The 22,180-nt window shown below is 34.6% G+C and overlaps 3 protein-coding genes across 4 annotated transcripts in view; all 3 read left to right on the forward strand.

The window, feature by feature from the left end:
• The first annotated feature begins 597 nt into the window (after window positions 1–597).
• LOC129788970 (uncharacterized) lies at window positions 598–3,459 on the forward strand. Its single transcript, XM_055825511.1, has 3 exons — window positions 598–2,352; window positions 2,431–3,226; window positions 3,289–3,459. The coding sequence occupies exons 1-3, from the start codon at window positions 702–704 to the stop codon at window positions 3,368–3,370; spliced, it is 2,529 nt and encodes an 842-aa protein (XP_055681486.1). The 5' UTR covers window positions 598–701; the 3' UTR covers window positions 3,371–3,459.
• A 322-nt stretch (window positions 3,460–3,781) lies between these two features.
• Window positions 3,782–6,137, forward strand: LOC129789086 (dolichyl-phosphate beta-glucosyltransferase). Its single transcript, XM_055825723.1, has 2 exons — window positions 3,782–3,955; window positions 4,026–6,137. Exons 1-2 carry the CDS (start codon window positions 3,884–3,886, stop codon window positions 4,941–4,943), a joined length of 990 nt encoding a protein of 329 aa, XP_055681698.1. The 5' UTR covers window positions 3,782–3,883; the 3' UTR covers window positions 4,944–6,137.
• A 413-nt stretch (window positions 6,138–6,550) lies between these two features.
• LOC129788984 (tyrosine-protein kinase Btk29A) overlaps window positions 6,551–22,180 on the forward strand; it is a 61,338-nt gene continuing 45,708 nt past the window's right edge. Inside the window, exons 1-5 of one of the 2 annotated variants that reach the window (XM_055825548.1) lie at window positions 6,551–6,786; window positions 7,440–7,630; window positions 13,888–13,983; window positions 14,063–14,192; window positions 15,171–15,314. In XM_055825548.1, coding sequence (XP_055681523.1) covers window positions 7,481–7,630; window positions 13,888–13,983; window positions 14,063–14,192; window positions 15,171–15,314 — 520 coding nt within the window. In that variant the 5' untranslated portion in view covers window positions 6,551–6,786; window positions 7,440–7,480. Of the gene's footprint in view, window positions 6,787–7,435; window positions 7,631–13,887; window positions 13,984–14,062; window positions 14,193–15,170; window positions 15,315–22,180 lie in introns of both variants that reach the window. The other variant, XM_055825547.1, reaches the window with a different exon arrangement.

The following is a 22,180-nucleotide window of genomic DNA, read 5'->3' on the forward strand; positions in this document are numbered from 1 at the left end:
AATGACAACACGGCTTTGCTCCAAATTCATGAATGAATTTTATTTTTCAACGGAAATTGTGCAGCATTTTGGTGGTACACACAACAATGGAAGCAGAAGAGATGCGGAAGCACGGAGAAAGAGAACATGCTATGTATGTTCTGCCTCCACATTGACCTGGAGTTTAGCATCCATCCATCCATAAGTTTCATCTCACCTCTTCACGAGGTGCTAAAAATGTATGATCCATATTCGTTCTTCTTGTAACAAAAGGCGCGTATGGTTGTCTTTAGCAACATGAGGGTGCTAATTTGTAAGTCAAACCACCTCCGTATAAGCTTTCCACCGGCAACATAGACGGTTGATCTTGAAATGCAGACGAATTGAACTATATTTGTTTTGCACAAAATCATCATCGTTACCATCTCCAGCAGCTCAAGAAATGAGACCTGCACACATCGTCTGTTGTGGGCTTCATAGAGTATCGCGCGCGGCCCGTGGATTAGGTGGGGAATTGGGTTGATAGTGCTTCATGGAGACTTCTTCGTGTTGAGCCTTACCCAAAGAAGAGCTACCCAGAGCAACGTTAAAATACACTCTTTTCACCAAAAACTCTTTCAGTCGGATACCAGAGCTCAGTCAGTGCACCCATCTCTTGTGAACTTCCAAATATATAGGTTTACTTGGTGTGGCAATGGATTAAGTTGACCCACATACGGACTATGTTAGGTATTACAGTGCTAATAGGTTTTCTTGCATATCTCCCACCCCTCATTGCGGGTGGTAAATCCTGCCCCGAGGCAACGAGACCCCATTTAACGCGATGTGATAAATATTTTCGATGTGTTCAACTCCCATCGGGGAATGTGGTGTGGATTCCAAATCAATGTGACACAGGATTGATATATGAGGCAAGTGTGGGCGTCTGTGTCCTACCGGGGGATGATTGGGAGTGTAACCTCCCTGGGGATCACACCCAAGCCCCCACTGATGACAACAACATTTACGGTGTAAACAATTTGGAGTATTTAAGTGAAAATTTGGGACCCTATGTTGATGAGGAGGACGTTGATGATGAGCACGGGAGTGAAGTGAGCATAACGCAGCCACAGCTGCAGGATTTAAGTTCCGAGGATGAATTCAGCGGGGATGGTGATCCAGTAGAAGTGATCACTGAGAGGAATGTTGAGGAAAAAGTTGGCCTACTCCCACTGCCGATAAGTTCAACAACTGATTCCGAGCTCTCAACGCATCTCCAGAGACTCACGCAGTTGATTGATAATTTCCACAAGAATAAAACAACCCCGGATGTACCTGTTCTCCATCCCGATGACCTCAATTCCTTCCTTGCACTACACAACATCCGGAATCAGGCTATGATGTACAACAGCAGCAACAAAATATCCCTTCCCAATGATGGGAAAATTCATCCAGACACCCTCACACAAATCCTGGAGCAGCAAAATAAATTGCACGAAAATCCCAACCTTGTGAAAAATCCCTTGACCACAAGTAGAGTTAAGCAGAAACTCACTCCTGATGGCTCAACGATTCATGTGAAATCTGCAGGATTGTCTAGGCTACCATTCCGTCCGGATAGCTATTCAAATTCCCAGATTGTGGTAAATCGCCCCGAGGGAGCAGTTCTCTTCAATGTGGCTCGTCCGCGTGACACGATGAACCCACAGCAGAAGCCCGAACCGTACATCTCAGAGAATACCCTGAGAACAGTTTTAGAACTTTCAAAGCAACTCGTCTCAACGAATCATCAAGTTGTCCCTCCAGTCATCTACACCATCCCCATCCCCTATCCAGCACCACCGCCAATGCACACCGAAGATAGGAAACGCGATAGGAATGTAACAAAGGCGAAAGATCCACCGGAAGCAATATCAGTGACTGTGAAGGAGCCAATTTCCAGTACACCTCCACCTCCGCATTACTACATCGACAGCTACGGTGTGAAATACAGCCCACAAGTTGATCCTTTTCCCCTTTCCTACTCACAACAGGACATCAGCAACTACTACCCTCCGTATCCTCCACTCACATACACACCCCTCACATCGTCCTACTCCAACTACCCCACGGATTCGGCACAAGTGGCATCGTACACAGCCCAGGGGTATCCTGCATCGTACAACCTTCTCACACCACCTACTTTTGGAGCCACGTCACAGTATCAGGTGTACGGTGCACCACCAATTGGATCCGGGGCAAGCGGTCAAATACAACCTGCTAATTATAATTTTGGGAGCACCAGTGGAAATAATCAACAAATGCAGACAAGCCATAATTGGCACAATGACGACAAACGCTACCAACAGCGAGAGCCCGATGACGACATGCAGAATGAAGAGATTGATGAGGAAGGTATTAATTTGAATTAAATTAATTTCTTTAGATAATATTGAGTGGATTTTGCGATTGAAGCAAAAAATATTCTTTCAGAAATAATTGACGAAGATGAGGAATCAATGGAGAGTAAGGAGACACTGATGAACTCAATGGCAAGCATGGAGATGTCTTCAGAGCCTCCACCTGGATTTGCACAGGTGGCCAATCAATTGCTCGATGCGGAAGGTGGGAGAAACAAGGTGATCAATTTGCGCGGGAATTATTTCAGCTACGACACCTACAGAGACACAATCCTCCCACTCCTTAGCGATTCAGACGGATCCCTGGCCAGCAGTGTGGAGATCCTCTCGTGCTCAATGGGTGTACGACAAGCCAATGCAACTGATTGCACGCGATACTTTGTCTGCAATCCCAAAACGGGTGATCTGTTGTCCTACACCTGCCCACCATTCACGGCATTCAATAGCCAATCGAGGATTTGTGATGCTCGAACGTATGCTTCGTGCAATCCATCCGCTCTTCAGAATAGATTTACAATCAGCGAAAACAAAAGGTTGCACTATGAAGCCCAGAAAGCCCTGGAAGAAGCCAAGAGGGTGCGTGATGAGGCATTGAAAGCTCAGAGATTGGCCACCCTCATCAAAATGCAGGCTGAGAGTGCTCTCAGTCAGAAAGTTCCCACACAAATGGTAAAACCAACAAGAGTAACCACCAATAGGGTGCAATCTCAGTCAATGAGACGCCCAGCTGTGGCCACATCTTCTTCCACGACAAAGGTGAAGAAGAAGAAGAGATTCCGTTGTGAAGTTGATGGAGGTGCTGTACCTGACACCACCTCCAGATTCAAGTACATTGTCTGCTTCAAAGGATCAGGTGGAAAGTGGAGAAGGTAGCTATAAATTTAAATTATTTATTCTTTGGATTTTATTAGATACTTGCTTGTCTTTCCAGGCACTTCAGGACATGCTCTGAGGGATTGATGTTCTGCCCGTTGATGCGGAAATGCACGTTACAGAGGAAATGTTACAAATAAGACTACATTTAGTGGTAAAAGTAGAGAATAAAGAGGAGCTTTGAGTCACTGTTTTAGTTAAAATTGACTAATTTATTGATCAAGTTGATCTCGAGTTGATCAACCGACGATCGTTGATCATAAAACCTTCCAGACTTCCAGTACAGAAAATGGCGGGAAAATTACTTCCATTGGAATTGTTACTTTCCGTGGAATGTTTTATTTTCTGTTTTTAGTTTACGATTCTATTAAACTAGCACACTTTACCATTTAATTTTCTTAATTTTCTTTTCAAAGAAAAACTGAGAAAAAAAATAGAAAAATCATCAACCGAAATTAATGTCCTGAGGAATGTCCCACTTTGTTTCATGATAAACCGCGGCGATATTTTCACCAAGAAATTCCATGACGACAACGCGCGAAAAAAACCGACTCAGCTGTTTTTGACACAAGACGCGGCGTCGAACGTGGCATAATTTTTATGCAAAACATTTTAATAAAAATATGCTGTAACATTCGTAAATAACAATTAAAATGGATTTCGCTGAATATGTAAAGTTTTGTGCATTTGTAGGGTCTGCCCTATCAGTTGGATTCCTCATGGGAGTAAGTAATTTCACGGAAAAGTTTCAATTTGTTTACATTGAGAAAAATTATTAATTTTCCTTTTTTTTAGCTCTTTATTATCCTAAAGTACATGACGACTCCCTACCCGAGGATCCTTCGTCACAAAGAGGAAAAGTACTACACAGATCCTTCGACGAAGGAGCAGAAGAATTTCCCATCAATTGAGGATGAGGCTTCTGTGGATTTGAGTGTCATTGTACCGGCTTACAATGAGGAGAGTCGTCTGGGAAAGATGCTGGATGAATGCCTTGAGTACCTGCGCAAAAGGCATTCACAGACTCCAGCATTTACCTTTGAAGTGGTCATTGTGAGTGATGGAAGCTCCGATAAGACTACCGAAGTAGCCAGCAAGTACTCCCTGGAGCATGGAAGTGATCGCGTGAGAGTTCTACCTCTCATTGAGAATCGTGGCAAGGGTGGAGCTGTTCGTCTGGGCGTCCAATCATGCCGAGGACGCTATATTCTCTTCGCCGATGCCGATGGGGCCACGCACTTCCCGGACTACGCCAAACTCGAATCCTGTATGAAGAATCTCGCTGACAGTGCGGATGAGAAGGCCGTGGTTATTGGATCACGTGCCCACCTGGAGCAGGAATCAATAGCACAACGAAGTATCTTCCGTACCTTCCTCATGTACGGCTTTCACACCCTCGTGTGGACTTTTGGTGTTCGTGGCATTCGTGACACGCAGTGTGGCTTCAAGCTCTTCACGCGCAGTGCCGCACGAGTCCTCTTCCAGCTGATGCACGTCGAGCGATGGGCCTTCGACGTGGAAATCCTCTTCTTGGCACAAGCGCTGGGAATGAAAATTGACGAAATAGCCGTCAATTGGACGGAAATTGATGGCTCTAAAATCACACCAATCTTCTCGTGGCTCCAGATGGCGAAGGATCTCTTCCTCATCTGGTTCCGCTACGCAACGAACATCTGGAAGATTACGCCACCGCCAAAGGACCATTCCGAATAGGAACGTATAGATCGTGAATTTTTTTAAAGCTCGCAGTGATTTTCTACGTATAGTTTTTAATGCTATCGTTAGTTAGTAAGCAAAGCACAAAACTTTGTATCACCTGAATTTTCTTCATTTTTCCAGTTTTCTTTTAACCTCTAGGCCGCCAAGCGGGGTCGTTGAACGACCCCAGCCCTATATTTCGTGCTATAACTTAATAAATATAAAAGATACCATTCCCATCTTTTGGAAATAAGTTCTTTGGTTATCTGAGGAGATTGTGTAAAAATTTCAGCTCAATCCGTCCACCACAAGAAAAGTTATTAAGGAAAATGTAGAAGAAGGGAATTCAAAAATTGGTGTAACGGCCATGCTGCGGAAAATTTCTCAGAATGAAGTTAGTCACATCATAAATCATATGGTTGAAGGGGGTTGAAGGGTTGTGTTTACTTTCTCACTTTACCATCTCAGTGTCAGAATTATCGCGAATAAGTAACATAAACAACATAAAACATAATTAGAAGCATATAAATGTTCAAAACAATAAAGAATATTCGAGAAATATTGCCATTTATCACGGTGCGGGAAGTGAGGGGAATGTGGGGAAGTAGTGAAAAAAATAGCAGTTGCGGTCAACTTCGTGGCAAATTTCTCACGAAGAAAGTGTGAAAAAAAAGGAGTGAAAAATGTTTTTCCCTAATATCTTCTTCTGCGTGTTTCCGGGTGGCGAATTTGTGATGCAAGGGGCAAGAGGACTATATAAGGAGTCTAAAGGTAGTGACCCGACGGTTCCCGGTTTTATTGTTTATGAGAAAATCGACTTCCTTCTTGGGGTCGTTCAACGACCCCACCTTGGCGCTCTAAGGAAGCTCCAAGGTCTTGGCGGCCAGCAGGTTAAGCTAATTTTCCGTCGAATCAATTTTTCTTTTTTTTGGGGTGGTATTGCAAGCATGAAGAGATAAAATTGCGAAGATTCAGCCAAACCTTGAGATACTTTTATTAAAATTTTTAGATTTTTCATGTTTTTTTTTCATGAAGAAATTGAGACTAAAAATCTAAGAAAAATGATGCAATATCGCTCCTAAATTTTTCAATTTATATAATTCACGTTTTCTTTACATTTATCACAGAGAATTTTATTAATTATTGCGCTTAATTCTCTAAACTTTATATTTTTCTTTTTGAGCTGAAATAAAAATTTTCTTGATAGAACTTTTTTTGTGTTTTCTTAACATTAAATTCCTCTTAGTTTTTCAGTTGAAAATTTAACAATTTAAAGCTTCTAAATAAAGCTTTTTTTCAGAAAAAAAAGATTTTTTTAGAAATTGGTCCAATCAAATCAAGTTCATCTTGATTTTGATGTATGTAATCTTTCTAATAAAAACCCTAAAAACGTATCATTTACTTCTGAAAGCACCTAGAAATAAAACCTAGAAAAGTAATGGCGTCTTCTCCTTGAAGCAAAAGGACGCCAAGAATTTTATTCATTTTTTCCACGTTTTGGCGCGAAGGAGATCCTGAAAGACAATTCATTGGATTTTCTCTTTCTCCCACGGAATGCATGGAATTTCTCAAGAGCAATCCACTAATGTTTTACCATGAAATCAGTTGCTGGGACGCATGTCGAGCCCACACGAAGTGAAGTTTTGTGAGAAGCGTGCGTCAAAATCCGGAAAAAATTCCAAAAGAATTTTTTTATTGTAAAATTATCACCTTAAATTTAGCAGCAATAATGTGAAAAGCTACCTGGAAAAGTTCTTCATTGAAGGGTGCACATTTCCGTAAAGGTGAAAAAGGCTTTTCCCACAAAAGTTGAGGTGGAAACGAGACGAGTCTTCGGGTGGTCCCTGCCTAAATTTGGGTATGCTGGAACTTCTTTTACTTATTATTGTTTTATTTTGGTGGCAATATTTGTTTATTTTCGCATTTTGGTTTTGTCTTCTTTCCTTGGGCTTCTTGTGAATTTTTTTAAAAATAATTTTGCATCCCTCCTTGTTGGGTGTTTCAATTTGGAGTTTATTTTTGGTCTTTGCTCACAATTTTTTTTATTCTTATTTTATGTTCTGCCTCGGCACACAATCTTGTTCCCATGCACAGAATTTCTTTTTTTTTATGTATTTTATGTATACCTCCTATGCAGCTTCTCCAAATGTAAAATATAATCCAATAGTTTAGTTTAGAAGAGCTCTTTCCCTGCTCCACAATTGAAGCATTATTGTTTGTGTAAATAGTGCGTGTAGATAGTCTCAGAGGGAATTGACTTCCTCAAAAAGATTGTGATTATTTCGCGTCTTGATAAAGAAAAAAAAGCAACAACGCGCGTCTCGCTGGTTTCCCTCCTTTTCTTCTTCTTTAACTCTCTCAGTTGTGTGAGGCATTTCCGGTTGCTTCGCGCGCGCAAGAGAGAGCCCCCCATCAGAGAGTGGTGATGATCAAAATGCAAAAATCAACAAAAAAGTGCCAAAATTTTGGTAAATCTCGAAGCAACATTAATGTGGTCAATCTATTAGGCAGTGCTTTGTTACACTCGTGAAGGAATCTGGCACCGGAAGACGATGGGGGAGAGACTTTACGACATTATTAAGAGTGGCCGGATGACCAAGAGGTCGCAGAATAAGAAGCGTTTCACTCCAGTCAATTACAAAAGTCGATGGTTCGAATTAACGCGACAATTTCTCTCATATTTCGACATGGAGAACATCGAGGTAAGTGTTGCCACTCAAGTCAATAAACCCTCCCACGATCTCTATCGAAGGGGCCGACAACTAACACTCTTTTGTGGGAGGAATGATAAAAGAATTAATATTTGTTGAAATTTTGCATGATGGTAAAGAAAAATTATTAGGACAATAATATTGATTTTGTATGTACAGAATGGAATCTTTTAATCAATTTGTGAAGTATTCTATGAACTGGAGAGGTAATAAGAAAATACTTATCACTTTATTTGTTTATTTCTTATCATTAATTCAACATAAATTTATATAATTCTTATGCACCTTATGTAAGAATTTCTACTCTCTCTTCTTAAATATTTTTTTCACAGATTACCAGTTATAAAAAAAAATCAAATTTTTGTAGCATGAAATGCGTCTTGACTACAAGATCTGATTTTTTTTTTGAAGATCTATCGTAGATTTGCTAGAGTTTTAAATAATTACTCTCTCTCTCCTGTAAAAACAGTTATTTTTTAAAAACGAAGTTAAAATCTTTGATTTCTTTTATCTCGCTTATTTTTCAATAACTTTTTATAGAAAAAAGTGTAGTCTAGTAGAGACACAAACCAGAATATTTAATATTTTAAAGATTTCTTTGAAACGTTAAAAAAATTAAACAAACAATAAGTTTTGTCATTTTCCGTGAAAGAATTTTTACTATTTATTGGGAGAAATCAAGACATTCGGCATAATTTTATCTTCATCAATATCTCAAGCTTAGGGGAGACCGGGGCTAATAAAGTCACTTAAGGGTTTGGAAAAAGCCAAAAATATCATATTTCCTAGCTAGATAGAACAAAATGATCTGAGAAAGAGTTGTAGGGCAGTAAATTTCCTAAAGAAATGAGCTATACATTTCGCTTTATCTATTTGGGAAATATGATATTTTGAGCTTTTTCTATACCCTTAAGTGACTTTTTTAACCCCGGTCTCCTCTAATCAATTTCTTTTCTTTTTTAATTTTCTAGTATCCTTTCTAAATCGGATAAATTGTTTCTTTTAAATCCAATGCAGCCATATAAAAAATATCCTAAAATCTAACTGAAAATCTCAATCTTGAGCAGGTTAGCATTCATTGAAAAATCTATAATTTCCATTCAATTACACAGAGTATATACAGATAATTCTTGGCAAGTAATACCAAAATTAAATGGCAAGATATGTTCAATAAATCTTCACTGAGGAGCCTTCTGAAATATATATAAGACTGTGTATATAAGCTAGGGCATCCATCTCTTTCCTTCCCGGAAAATATATTGTGCGCCTGCGTTGGAAAATTTTCCCGAAAGTGCCGGTGTAAATATTATGAAAATCCAATTAGGACACACAAATATTCTATTCGACGCACTTGAAAGTCCTTTTTGTGTCCGGGTGAAAATTTTTGGTTTCATTTCCTTGAGGAAATAGAGGAATTTTCCACACAAGCACTTTTAAAGTTTATTTTTAGTGGAAAATTTCTGAGCAAATTTTGTACTTGTGGTGGAAGTTTGCGTGTGAGAATATCTCGTGATAAATTCAATAAATTTCTTCCAGGATCCGCCCTTACTTTCGGACATAGAGCGACTCTTGTATGTGTGCCATTAATCTTTTTGCACTGTGAGAGTCGACTTTTCTTGCTTTAAAAGTTCAGTGTTCGCAAACGGGAAGAATCACGAGAGATTCTTTTTTCTCTACATTTTTTTTAATAAAATATTGCATTTTGTGAAATATTCCACAATGTAGGGAAGAAGACTTTTGTGTTATTCGTGGGTGGTGAATGTTTTAATATCGAGGGTGTTGTGTTTGTTTGCTGGGTGTCTCAAAAAAAAAAAACTTAACTTTGGAATTTGATAAAAAAGACGCCCTTTTGGAGGACTTTAGGTCAAAATATCCAAAAGGAAAGGATGCCACAGGCTTAATCTTCTATCGAGGGAGAGTAGCAATATATTGGACCCTCCTGAAAAGTGAGTTTGAGTGCGATGTGTCATCAAATTAGTTTATAAAATTTGAGGGAGTGAAGAGAAAATCGATAAATTGTGTGCTGCGTGTTTAGATTTTTATTTCTATAAATGCCTTTCTACCAGCATATATATGTAGGTTTTATTCACCCCTCGAGAGGGTTAATTACCTCCACATGAGGAATCCTTTTTCATCGTGTGCCCTTCATAGATAATTCCTCCTTTGAAGTTTAAGCGTTTTTTCGCTTCCTCTATCAAGTTTTGCTGATAAAGAAAATATTGCTTTAGCTTCTTCTTCTCCTTCTGCTATATATTTTGGGTCAAAACTTCCCTTTTTTTTCCTGCATGCTCTAGGTGTAGTCGCTCTTGTTTCTACTTACCTACCTCTTATCTTTAAGTGTCTGCTCTATATATTTTCTCCCTTTATGTGGACTATATATAAATGTTGCTATTTAATGTCTTCTTTTCAATAAATTAGATTTTTTTCTTAGCTTTAAAAGTCCTTAAAAATTCAAAACTCTCAGCCTGCAATCATCTCACTTTTCTCTCTCTGTCTCAAATGTTATTCAAGAAATAATCTTGCATTCATATATGGAACAATTGCAGCAAAAATCTCTTTTGCACATATCATAGGACGATGATGAAGATTTGATAAACAAAAGGACAGAAAAAAAACTGCATAAAACAGAAGAATAATATCATCCATCATTGTTCTGCAGCACAGAGAGAGAGAGTTCAAAGATGACAGACACGCATTTGCATAACAATAAACCAATTTGGAATTCCATTCATATAGGGAAGCATTAAGATGAGAAGACATGATGGAATATTATTATTGATGTCTTCTCCAGCAGATCAAAAAGCATCGCATTGGACCTTTTTCCACCAATGCACTCTCATCTGCGTGTCATCTGTGTGTAGACATTCTTAGGGGATATTGTTGAGTACACCTATTAAATGATATTGATGGATTATATTGAAGTTGTATTGATTTCTGAAAAAAATATTAACGGAAACTCACTAAAAAATGTAAAAGTATTTTTTTGCGTAAATTTTACTATTTTCCGATATGCCATATAAGTGCGTTAAAGTTTGCAGTAAGCGTAAGAAGAAATAATGTCTAAGCATATTTTGCTAAGTTACACCAGGAAACGAAGTAATACTGAAACAGGAATAACTATGCGTAAAGAACATAACCTCACAGCTTCACATTATCATTTTTTGACTTGCTTATCTGTGCATGTTAATTTTGCCTGATTTCTATAATAATATTTAATAATTTTAATTAAAACACGTAGAGATTTATTTATAAGAACTTTCTTACGACGTACAACACAAAACTTTAGCTTTACAAATTTTCTAGTGAATACCCCCAAAAATTTATTTCATTTAAATAAAATTTTCCCACAATGTCTCAATATTTAAAATACAAAACATTTATTTTTCATCCATTTATAAAATATATTTTGTATAAATATTTCTCTCTCACAATAAAATCTAACATAAAAGTAACATAAAAAAATCAATGTAAAAGAATCTCAACTACAAATGGAGAGGTAGAAGTGAGGAAAAAATTCTTTGGAAAAAAATGTAATTGAGTTCATGGTACATTCGTTATTCTGTGATGTGCTTTCAATTGTGTCTTCTTCGTAAAAATTTCCTTAAGGTCGTACGGTGTGGCCTTTTACGTAGAAAACTTGTCTCTTTTTTGTTGTTATTTCTTAATAAAAATTAAAAGAGGAGAAGACGAGCGAAAGATATTCCCTCAAAATGTGCTTAAACACGACAATAAATGTATGCTGAACTAAAATAAGGGATTCTCCCAAAGAAAGAATATTATATTGTAGGTATTTGAAGGCAATGAAAAGGCGCAGTATCTCTTTCACTTCATTGCATAAAAGTATCTTTCTTCTTTACCTACATGCGGTCTTTCTACACCAAATGTAGGCGCAAAATGTTTGGTATATCTTGTATGGAAAATTCCTCACTCTCAATATTGCCAAATGGCAAAATTTTTATGGGTCTCTCTCAGTGATGGCACGAGCTGAGAGGAGAAAAGTAAAAGAAAAAAAAATGTGAAGAAGAAACCTTCCACATTGTTTGTTGGACATGCTGTCGGAAACCAAAATTATGACACATTCCTTCAGGTTCTTTTATAAAAGGAAATGTGCAGAAGAAATTTATTGAGCCCTTTTACCCTCTCATTTTTGACTACCTCATTCACTCCACGGAATGTCTCTCTTTAGCATCTTCTTTTTTAATTTCTTTTTTGGGAGGACATAAAAAAATTTCGCATATATCAATATTGTAATCAATTAACATTTTACCTTTAAAAGAAACTTCCTTCACATTGAGTTTGGTTATTTATGGGGTAAAATATGCATTTGGAATATAAATTGTTGAAGAATGAAAATACAAATTTTGTGATGAAATACCGGAGATTCTGAGGCATCTCACCCAAATCTGAGGTTGACCTCTCTGTGAAAGGAAATTCCACCAGACTGACATGACATACAATGAGATGAGGAATTGTTCTTCCATCACTGAAGGCTCCGGCAAGCATGTTTGTGTTGTGGATGATGTTGAGACATTTTAACGTTTTCTTGTTACATCGAAAAGGGAATGGTGATGTTTATGAATAAGCATTCAGATATTATTTGTTATTGATTCTCTGCTAAGATAGATTCTATTCTATAAGTATGCTCTTTTGTAATTCCCACAGAAATGTTACCCCATATCTGTTTCTAAAAACCATCTTATGTACGGAGAATTATTTGTAATAATGATAGAATAAATACCATACAGATTCCAACGTTGTGATAAGAGAATGTCTCTCTTAGTACCTCATAAATTTTTCTGAAGGACTCCCTCCCCATACCTCTCATGGTTGAGACAAGAAACACCGAAAGGCACCACACAACACATCGTTTGAATAATAAAAGCATTGAACCCCACCGCATGGGTGCATCATAAAAATTCCTCCATTTCTTTGTAATTTGGGGTTATTTTTTTTCGTTCTAAAAAGAAAAAATAAATGTGAGGGAGTCTTGGAAGGAGTTATGTCTCGGAGACTATGTAATTATGCCATAAAAATAATAAATTTTAACACATTTCCTTTCATTATAATAATACCTCGGCTGCACTCATGTGATGGAAGCATGTAATGTAAAGTGACAGATAAAAATGTGATTTTTCTATTTTATCGCATTTTTTCCTCACTTATTCTTCACACGTGTTCTCTTCAATAGAACTAAATGAAGAAAGAATAAATATAGATTATATTGTGAGAGAATTTTCAAGGGAATTATAAATAGAATGAATACCTACGGAATAAATTATTAACGTTGTATTGAATTAGATGAAATTAAAAGGAATAATTTTGAATTGCATTGTTTGATTTTATTCAATTTATTCTCTCATTCTAGGTTAACCCTTCTGTTGAAAGAAAAGGGTTAACAGCCGGCTGGTTGGGAAGATAACGTAAAGAAAAAAAATTCTTAATAGATAACTCATCCAGAGATTCCAATTAGTTCTTAATGTCTTCTATGTATTTCATTTCCAACAAACACATTCCACATGCAGGATATTATTACGAGAGTTTATTTTAACCAAGAAAACAACAAATCCTTTAATAAATAATAAAATTTTTAAATTCTTTTGTAAATTGAAAATAAACGATAATTTTTAAAAACTAATTAAAGCAAAAAACTGAAGGAAATAAGTTGATTTAGTCAAAAAGAAAAATCATAACTAATTTAATTACTAATTCGATAATAGTTTGAATTGTTTGTACAGCTATTTTCATGGCTTTAGATGTTAGGTATACATCTAATTATGACAATTAGGGCTGATTGTTAGTGCTTAGCAAATTAAATTGTTCTCTTTGTTTTTATTGTTACACAATTAGTTTTGGTTCAAGTGTATCACTTGCATTAGAAAAAATTCTTGTAGAGAAATGCACGTGAAAGAAAAGAGTTAAGAAATAATGAGAAATGCACTCGAGGGAAGCTATTAGATTAGTTTACTGATTAGTTGGTTTTTTTTTTGTGCTGCTCTTTACTTCTTCTCCAAAGTCTTAAAGACGATAATAAAATAGATGGGCGTGATCATTTGAGAATTTTAAAAGTCTCAAGTGGATTCTGCTTAATTTTCTTCATTCTATTTATTTTCTTCTTTTTGCAAAATAATGTTTAAATATTTATTTGTAAACGTTAAAATCTATATAGTAATTTGTAATAATTGTGAATGGTCATTTGTATTAATGGACTTTCTGCATTCTTTTCTCTGGTTTTTATTTCATGTAAACAGAAACGACGTGAAAGAGGTCGTGTCAACATCAAGGGTATTCGTGTTGTGGAATTAGCTTCATTGAATGTTGAAGGTGGAGATCCAATTGCTCCGGAAGTGAGTATCTTCCAATCAAATAATATTCTTTCGATAAATATGCAATTAAAGGTTATATATTCTCTTCATCCACCTCCAGGGCTATCCATTTCAAATTGGCTATTGCGAAACAACAAATGGTGGATCCAACACTGAAACACAATATACTCTATATCTTGTGGCAAATAGCGAAAAGGAGCGTCATGAATGGATTAAAGTTCTAAGAACGGGTGAGTTGAGAAATGCTTCTAATTATACGGAGGAAAATAGAATAAAATGAAAAATATTTAATTTCTCTTCAATATAATTGCAAAATTTCTTGCCATTTGCAGAGATTTCATGTCTAATTTCAAGAGAGAAAAGAAGAAGAGAAATATTCAATTCAAATGGCATCTCTTCCTTCATGTATTCTCTGCAATAATTACTTAATCAAATAAATATGACAATTTTATCTTTCCTTTGTCGCCTTTCCAATGGTGCTCGTCAATCTCAAAACGATCATTCTTTTGCTAGCCAACACATAAAAGGCACAGAAATATTTTGTTTTCAAATGCCGACAAATAGGGCCATTGTGTTGTTGGGGGCTCAGGTCATAAAATATGTGGAAGCAAAGGGAGATGGGGACTGCAACAGGGAGTGGAGTAAAAATTTCACAGGAGATACCCCACAACTAATGTTGCTCAACAATCCATCATAAACTTAATTGTACCCGCGACGAATTTCAATCTCCTCTCTGAGGCATTACTTTTGAAACTATAATAAATTATCATAACATGGTGGTAGTATTATAGATATATAGTCTGGCTTTTAGATACGAAAATTAATTTTTCTTGTGCCCCTCACTGAAGTTTTAATCATTGGAAGGTGCTACAAAAAGTCACAGATTCATCAGAGATCTTTCCACTGAATTAATAAATGAGATTTTTAGGGGAGGAAAGAATTTTCTTTAAATAAAGTCTCATAATTGAGAAAATAATGAGATCTATTTGCAAATATTTTAGAATTCATAAAAAATACTTTTCATACTTCAAGATAGAAATAAAAGTTCTTAAGCATGAGAATATAATTCTGAGAATTCTTTAAAGCTTTTCTCGTCATTTTCGTGGACAATTTCAATGATTATGAAATATTATACTAGTACAAAAAATAAGCAATTGTCAACAATATTTTACCTTAAAATTTAATATTCTTTCGACACTTTTTTGCAGTCTGTGACGACAACCCCAAATCCTTTAGATACCACCTGGGACTCTGGCACGGACGGAAGTGGTCCTGCTGTCGTGGCGTGAGCAAGAGCAGCTTGGGGTGTCAGGTGACAACAAATTGGTCTGCGGAACCCAATAATAATCCAAGTAAGAATTCAATGCTCATTTCCTAAAGGGATTTTTTTTAAATTAAAAGTTTCATTCTCTTTGCGGAGAGGATGTAAATTTAATGAGGTTTATGGGTCTCTCAAAATGTCAACGCTTTTTTTTGGGGCGGGGGCACCTTCTTGACACTGGAAGAGTAAAAGTAGTTTGCAGGTATCGAATTCAATGTCATTCTTCGGGGAATTCTTTGGCAACTCCATGTGCTGACAAAAAAAGAATTGTCAAGTGCAGAGCGAGTTGTGAGATGAAGCAAAAAATAAAAGAAGTGCGTGGGTTTTAAATGCAGACACTCGTGGTCCATTAATTCGGTTAATTATTGCGCATTTACACGTTGCCATTCGATTCCATTTGGGTGGCGTGGAATGGGAGAGAATTCGGCAAGGAGTGAAAGAAAGAAAAAAAAGAAGTGTGTGTGCTAAAAGTCTCTCAAATGAATTTAGTTGGAAGTGTTTTATATCTCATTAGGTGAATGAGTTTTCGCGGAGGGAATAAAGAAAACCTTTATTCACTTGGCCTCTATTACCCTCCCCTAATTTTTTGTGTCATTCATTTAATTCTCTTGCGGGTCAAACAAGAAGTTGTGTATTAGGTAAAAGAGACATAAAAGTTTTTTTTTTAAAGCAAATTTCAGGGGGTTTATTTGAATATGGGCTTTTTGTATAATTTAGTTCTTAGCAAGAAGAAAAAAAAACTAACACAGCCCGTGTTACAAGAATTCCAATTTATTTCACTTTATTGATCAATAAATCAAACACACGACTCTCATGGTGAACCTTTTCGCCATATTATATTGAGACTTTACCAGTGAATGCCAATTTTCTATTCATTTCATTCTTTTCTCACAGAGCTTTTTTTTTTAAAGCTGTGAGTGAGTTTTTTTTGGCTGTGCTAAAGGTGTAGTGCAATTAATAACGCAATTCTCATTTAAAATTCAACTAAATAATTTTTTATTGTATAGTCAAAAAAGATATTTGCATACACTCTTCGAAAAATATTGGTCAAATTGACCAAATCAATCTGTCATATGGCATTTTAGCCAAATTATTTCAGTTTTTATAACCGATTCATTAGGTTATATTGACTGAAGTTGAACAATGAAAGAAAGAAACACCAATGTAAATGGTTAAAATGACTGAACCATTTAGTAAAAATGACTGAAGTCATTCGGTCACAAAACAGCGAAAGTCAAAAGAACAGAAGTTGTTTGGTTAAAATAACAGAATGAAATAGTCAAGAAAGTTGAAGTTATTCAGTGAAATAATATTATAGGCAAATTGGAACAGCTAATTTAGCAAAAGTTAATCAGTTACCATAACAGAAGTCATTTAGTGTCAGGAAAAAATGCGAATTTAAATCGTCAAAAAAGTTGAAGTTATTCAGTGAATTAATGCTATAAACAAATTGAAACAGCTAATTTAACAAAAGAGTAATCAGTTACAATAACAGAAGTTATTTAGTGTCAGGAAAAAATGCTAATTTAAATCGTCAAAAAAGCTGAAGTTAATCAGTAAATTAATATTATAGGCAAAATGGAACAGCTAATTTAGCAGAAGTTAATCAGTTACAATAGCAGAAGTTATTCGGTTTCATGAAAAATAACCAATTCAAATTTTTAAAAAGGCTGAAGCTATTTGGTTATCGAATACTGTACCAAACTAAAACAGCTAATTTAGCAGAAGTTAATCAGTTACAATAGCAGAAGTTATTCGGTTTCATGAAAAATAACCAATTCAAATTTTTAAAAAGGCTGAAGCTATTTGGTTATCGAATACTGTACCAAACTGAAACAGCCAATTTAGCAGAAGTTATTCGGTTTCATGAAAAATAACCAATTCAAATTTTTAAAAAGGCTGAAGCTATTTGGTTATCGGATACTGTACCAAACTGGACCAGCTAATTTAGCAGAAGTTAATCAGTTACAATAGCAGAAGTTATTCGGTTTCATGAAAAATAACCAATTCAAATTTTTTAAAAAAGCTGAAGCTATTTGGTTATCGAATACTGTACCAAACTAAAACAGCTAATTTAGCAGAAGTTAATCAGTTACAATAGCAGAAGTTATTCGGTTTCATGAAAAATAACCAATTCAAATTTTTAAAAAGGCTGAAGCTATTTGGTTATCGAATACTGTACCAAACTAAAACAGCTAATTTAGCAGAAGTTAATCAGTTACAATAGCAGAAGTTATTCGGTTTCATGAAAAATAACCAATTCAAATTTTTAAAAAGGCTGAAGCTATTTGGTTATCGGATACTGTACCAAACTGGACCAGCTAATTTAGCAGAAGTTAATCAGTTACAATAGCAGAAGTTATTCGGTTTCATGAAAAATAACCAATTCAAATTTTTAAAAAGGCTGAAGCTATTTGGTTATCGGATACTGTACCAAACTGGACCAGCTAATTTAGCAGAAGTTAATCAGTTACAATAGCAGAAGTTATTCGGTTTCATGAAAAATAACCAATTCAAATTTTTTAAAAAAGCTGAAGCTATTTGGTTATCGGATACTGTACCAAACTGGACCAGCTAATTTAGCAGAAGTTAATCAGTTACAATAGCAGAAGTTATTCGGTTTCATGAAAAATAACCAATTCAAATTTTTTAAAAAGGCTGAAGCTATTTGGTTATCGGATACTGTACCAAACTGGACCAGCTAATTTAGCAGAAGTTAATCAGTTACAATAGCAGAAGTTATTCGGTTTCATGAAAAATAACCAAATCAAATTTTTTAAAAAAGCTGAAGCTATTTGGTTAATCATTTACAACAGCAAAAGTTATTCGATTTCATGAAAAATAACCAATTCAAAATTTTTAAAAAAGCTGAAGCTATTTGGTTATCGGATATTGCAGTAAACTGAAACAGCTAATTTAGCAGAAGTTAATCAATTACAATAACAGAAGCTATTCAGTTTCATAAAAAAAGCTAATTTTATTAGTCATAAGAGAAAAAATTATTCAGTGAGTGAAAAGTGATGAAGATTCAAAATGGTCAGAAGAACAGAAATGATCCAATGACAACATAATTCTGCGATATCTTTTCATATGTTCTCATTTTTTTTACTGTCGTAGTTTGTCAACCAACTGAACGGTTTAAAATATCCTAAAATGTCACAAATTATTTAGTGACACAATAATAATGCATATTAAAAAAAACACAGGAGTTAATTGGTTAAAATAACAAAAATTATTCAAAAAATAATAATAAAGCAGAATAAAATTGTTAAAAAAGGAATTTGAAATTGTCAAAAACACAGAAATTATTCAGTCAAAGTTAATAAAGTAACCCATGTAACTGAAGTTATTTGGTCAAAAGAACAAAAGTCGTTTGGTTAAAAGACAATAAAAGCTGAATAGAATTATTAAAAAGGCCAAAAAAAATTGTCAAAAATACCGAAATTCTTTGGTCAAAAGTCGTAAAGCAACTCAAGTAACAGAATTTATTTGGTCGAAAAAACAAAGTCATTTGGTTAAAAGACAATAAAAGCTGAATAAAATTATTAAAAAGGCCAATAAAAATTGTCAAAAATACAGAAATTCTTCGGTCAAAAGTCATGAAGAAACTCAAGTAACAGAATTTATTTTTTTCGAAATAACAAAGTCATTTTGTTAAAAGACAATAAAAGCTGAATAAAATTATTAAAAAGGCCAAAAAAAATTGTAAAAAATACAGAAATTCTTCGGTCAAAGTTAATAAAGTAACCCATGTAACTGAAGTTATTTGATCAAAAGAACAAAAGTCATTTGGTTAAAAGACAACAAAGCTGAATCAAATTATTAAAAAAGCAATTTAAAATTGTCAGAAACACAAGTTATTCTGTCAAAGTTAGTAAAGTATCCCAAGTTATTTTGGCAAATGAGCTTTTATTATTTTGACTGCCTAATTTTGCTATATTTACTAATTAACATCAGTATTTAATATATTAAATTATTAACAAAATGACAGAAATGATTCTGTCATTGGTTAATGAGTTATTAGCTGAAGTAAAAAGGTTAAATACTTTGGCGTGTTCTGGAAAATTCCATTCCTCAACCGAAGCATTCAGTTAAAGCAGATTGATGGAAGTTTTTGACAGCGTTCTGTTTTCTCCTGATTTCTTTGTAATTATGGAGTGAAAAACTGTGAAAAAATAGTGTAAAAGTAATGAAAATCCTTCATGAGTGATTATTTAAGAGTTTTCAAGTGCTATTGTAATGAAATTAGCAAGTTTTAGCACTAAAATTGAGATATTGCGTTGTGAGTGAAAAAAAAACGAAGCCATTTTGTTTTCCTTTGTGAGTACGTTGACTGAAATGATTGGTTAAATCCGAATGGGTGAGTGGTACAAATATATTATATATAATCGTTTTTCTACAAATCAAACAAGTTTTGACATGTCATTCAGTCACTGAGCATTTCTTTTATTTGAATTAATTAATTCTGTTATAATATTATATAAATGAAAAACTTTTCCTTTTCTGATCAATTATATTTTCTTTTTTGACTATTTGATTCGGTTTTTTTGTCTTTTAACCAAACAACTTTTGTTGTTTTAACCAAATAACTTCAGTTACTTGGGCTACCTTATTAACTTTGACTGGAAAATTTTTGTGTTTTTTACAATTTCAAATTGCTTTTTCAATAATTTTATTCAGCTTTATTGTCTTTTAACCAAACAACTTGTTATTTTAACCAAATAACTTCAGTTACATGGGCTACCTTATTAACTTTGACTGGAAAATTTCTGTGTTTTTGACAATTTCAAATTGCTTTTTTAATAATTTTATTCAGCTTTATTGTCTTTTGTCTACCAAATTGTTTACCGAATGCTATTTTATATTTTCCTTTTTTCACTTCTTTAACTTGCAATCATCGTTAATAGAGATATGTTAGTTTGGTTAATGATGTGTTTAGCTGAAGTAAAAAGTTAAATACTTTGGTGTGTTCTGGAAAATTCCATTCCTCAACCGAAGCATTCAGTTAAAGCAGATTGATGGAAGTTTTTGACAGCGTTCTGTTTTCTCCTGATTTCTTTGTAATTATGGAGTGAAAAACTGTGAAAAAATAGTGTAAAAGTAATGAAAATCCTTCATGAGTGATTATTTAAGAGTTTTCAAGTGCTATTGTAATGAAATTAGCAAGTTTTAGCACTAAAATTGAGATATTGCGTTGTGAGTGAAAAAAAAACGAAGCCATTTTGTTTTCCTTTGTGAGTACGTTGACTGAAATGATTGGTTAAATCCGAATGGGTGAGTGGTACAAATATATTATATATAATCGTTTTTCTACAAATCAAACAAGTTTTGACATGTCATTCAGTCACTGAGCATTTCTTTTATTTGAATTAATTAATTCTGTTATAATATTATATAAATGAAAAACTTTTCCTTTTCTGATCAATTATATTTTCTTTTTTGACTATTTGATTCGGTTTTTTTGTCTTTTAACCAAACAACTTTTGTTGTTTTAACCAAATAACTTCAGTTACTTGGGCTACCTTATTAACTTTGACTGGAAAATTTTTGTGTTTTTTACAATTTCAAATTGCTTTTTCAATAATTTTATTCAGCTTTATTGTCTTTTAACCAAACAACTTGTTATTTTAACCAAATAACTTCAGTTACTTGGGCTACCTTATTAACTTTGACTGGAAAATTTTTGTGTTTTTTACAATTTCAAATTGCTTTTTCAATAATTTTATTCAGCTTTATTGTCTTTTAACCAAACAACTTGTTATTTTAACCAAATAACTTCAGTTACATGGGCTACCTTATTAACTTTGACTGGAAAATTTCTGTGTTTTTGACAATTTCAAATTGCTTTTTTAATAATTTTATTCAGCTTTATTATCCCAACAAACCATTGATAGTTGCCTAAACGTTGCGCGGAGTTACATTTACTACAATGCAACCATGTCTAACGGTATATATCTGCGTTGCCTCGAAGTAGATGGTCAATAGATATCTGCGTTGCCGCAACTAGTTGCCTCAACGTTGCAAAACTCTGAAATATCCTTTCCCGTATACCGTCTCGCAACTAAAATTTTTTGAAACAAAAATGTTTCAAAAAATATTTCAAAACATTCCGCTGTCATAAATGGAGGGGAAATATGGTACACGCCCATAATAATCATATGGCGTCCATATTCCCATCATAATAAATGACAAACTCTAATGGATAATTTATATTATTTAATAATAGAGTTTTTAGATTTTTTCCAAATGAAAAAAAATATGCCATGCGGTTCTACCGTCATGAAATTGCCTCAAAGGAACTTAAATGATGCTCCCATCTCAATTTTCTTAATTTTTTTTACCGAAAATTATTTTTTTTTGGGGTCAAAAATTTAATTTTTTTTAATAATTTATTTAAACACAAGTAATGCACCCAACTATCCCTAAAAAAGCCTTCCCACATCATTTTGGGCTCCCAATTGCTCGGAATAATGAAATAAAAATCAACTTTTTTATGCCGTCGGCCATGTTAGACATTTTTGCAACTCTGAGGCAACGATGCAGCAACCTTTGCAACAACGTTGTAAAATGATTCGGTAGCAACCCACCAGGGCGGCGCTAGTTTTGCTGTTTGTAAACATAAATGAAAGAGACAGACTCATTTTTTTCTATTCCACTCTCTGTCTGTTTTGGGTTATTTCTCGCGATAGACGCGCCCCTTGCGGTGAAAGGCGCAACATAGGCACAAAACGTGCTTGGATTGCGCCGGAATACCCTGATGCAACGTTTAAGCAACTAAATAAATTATATTTAATAAAATTAACTAGTTTTGATAAATTATCAATAAAAAATAATTATTTTAGGGATAAGTAATGCATAAAACTCATTTAGAGTCCAAAAAAAACTTCAATTTCAAGG

This window comes from Lutzomyia longipalpis, chromosome 2 (assembly GCF_024334085.1).
Source record: "Lutzomyia longipalpis isolate SR_M1_2022 chromosome 2, ASM2433408v1".
In the NCBI taxonomy this organism is placed as follows: Eukaryota; Metazoa; Arthropoda; class Insecta; order Diptera; family Psychodidae; genus Lutzomyia; species Lutzomyia longipalpis.

Excerpts from the sequence above, each read along its gene's own strand:
- LOC129788970 (XM_055825511.1), top strand. The coding sequence starts at position 702 with ATGTTAGGTATTACAGTGCTAATAGGTTTTCTTGCATATCTCCCACCC. Across the intron at positions 2,353-2,430 it reads TGAAGAGATTGATGAGGAAG|AAATAATTGACGAAGATGAG; the intron begins GTATTAATTTGA and ends ATATTCTTTCAG. Across the intron at positions 3,227-3,288 it reads TCAGGTGGAAAGTGGAGAAG|GCACTTCAGGACATGCTCTG; the intron begins GTAGCTATAAAT and ends TTGTCTTTCCAG.
- LOC129789086 (XM_055825723.1), top strand. The coding sequence starts at position 3,884 with ATGGATTTCGCTGAATATGTAAAGTTTTGTGCATTTGTAGGGTCTGCC. Across the intron at positions 3,956-4,025 it reads CAGTTGGATTCCTCATGGGA|CTCTTTATTATCCTAAAGTA; the intron begins GTAAGTAATTTC and ends CCTTTTTTTTAG.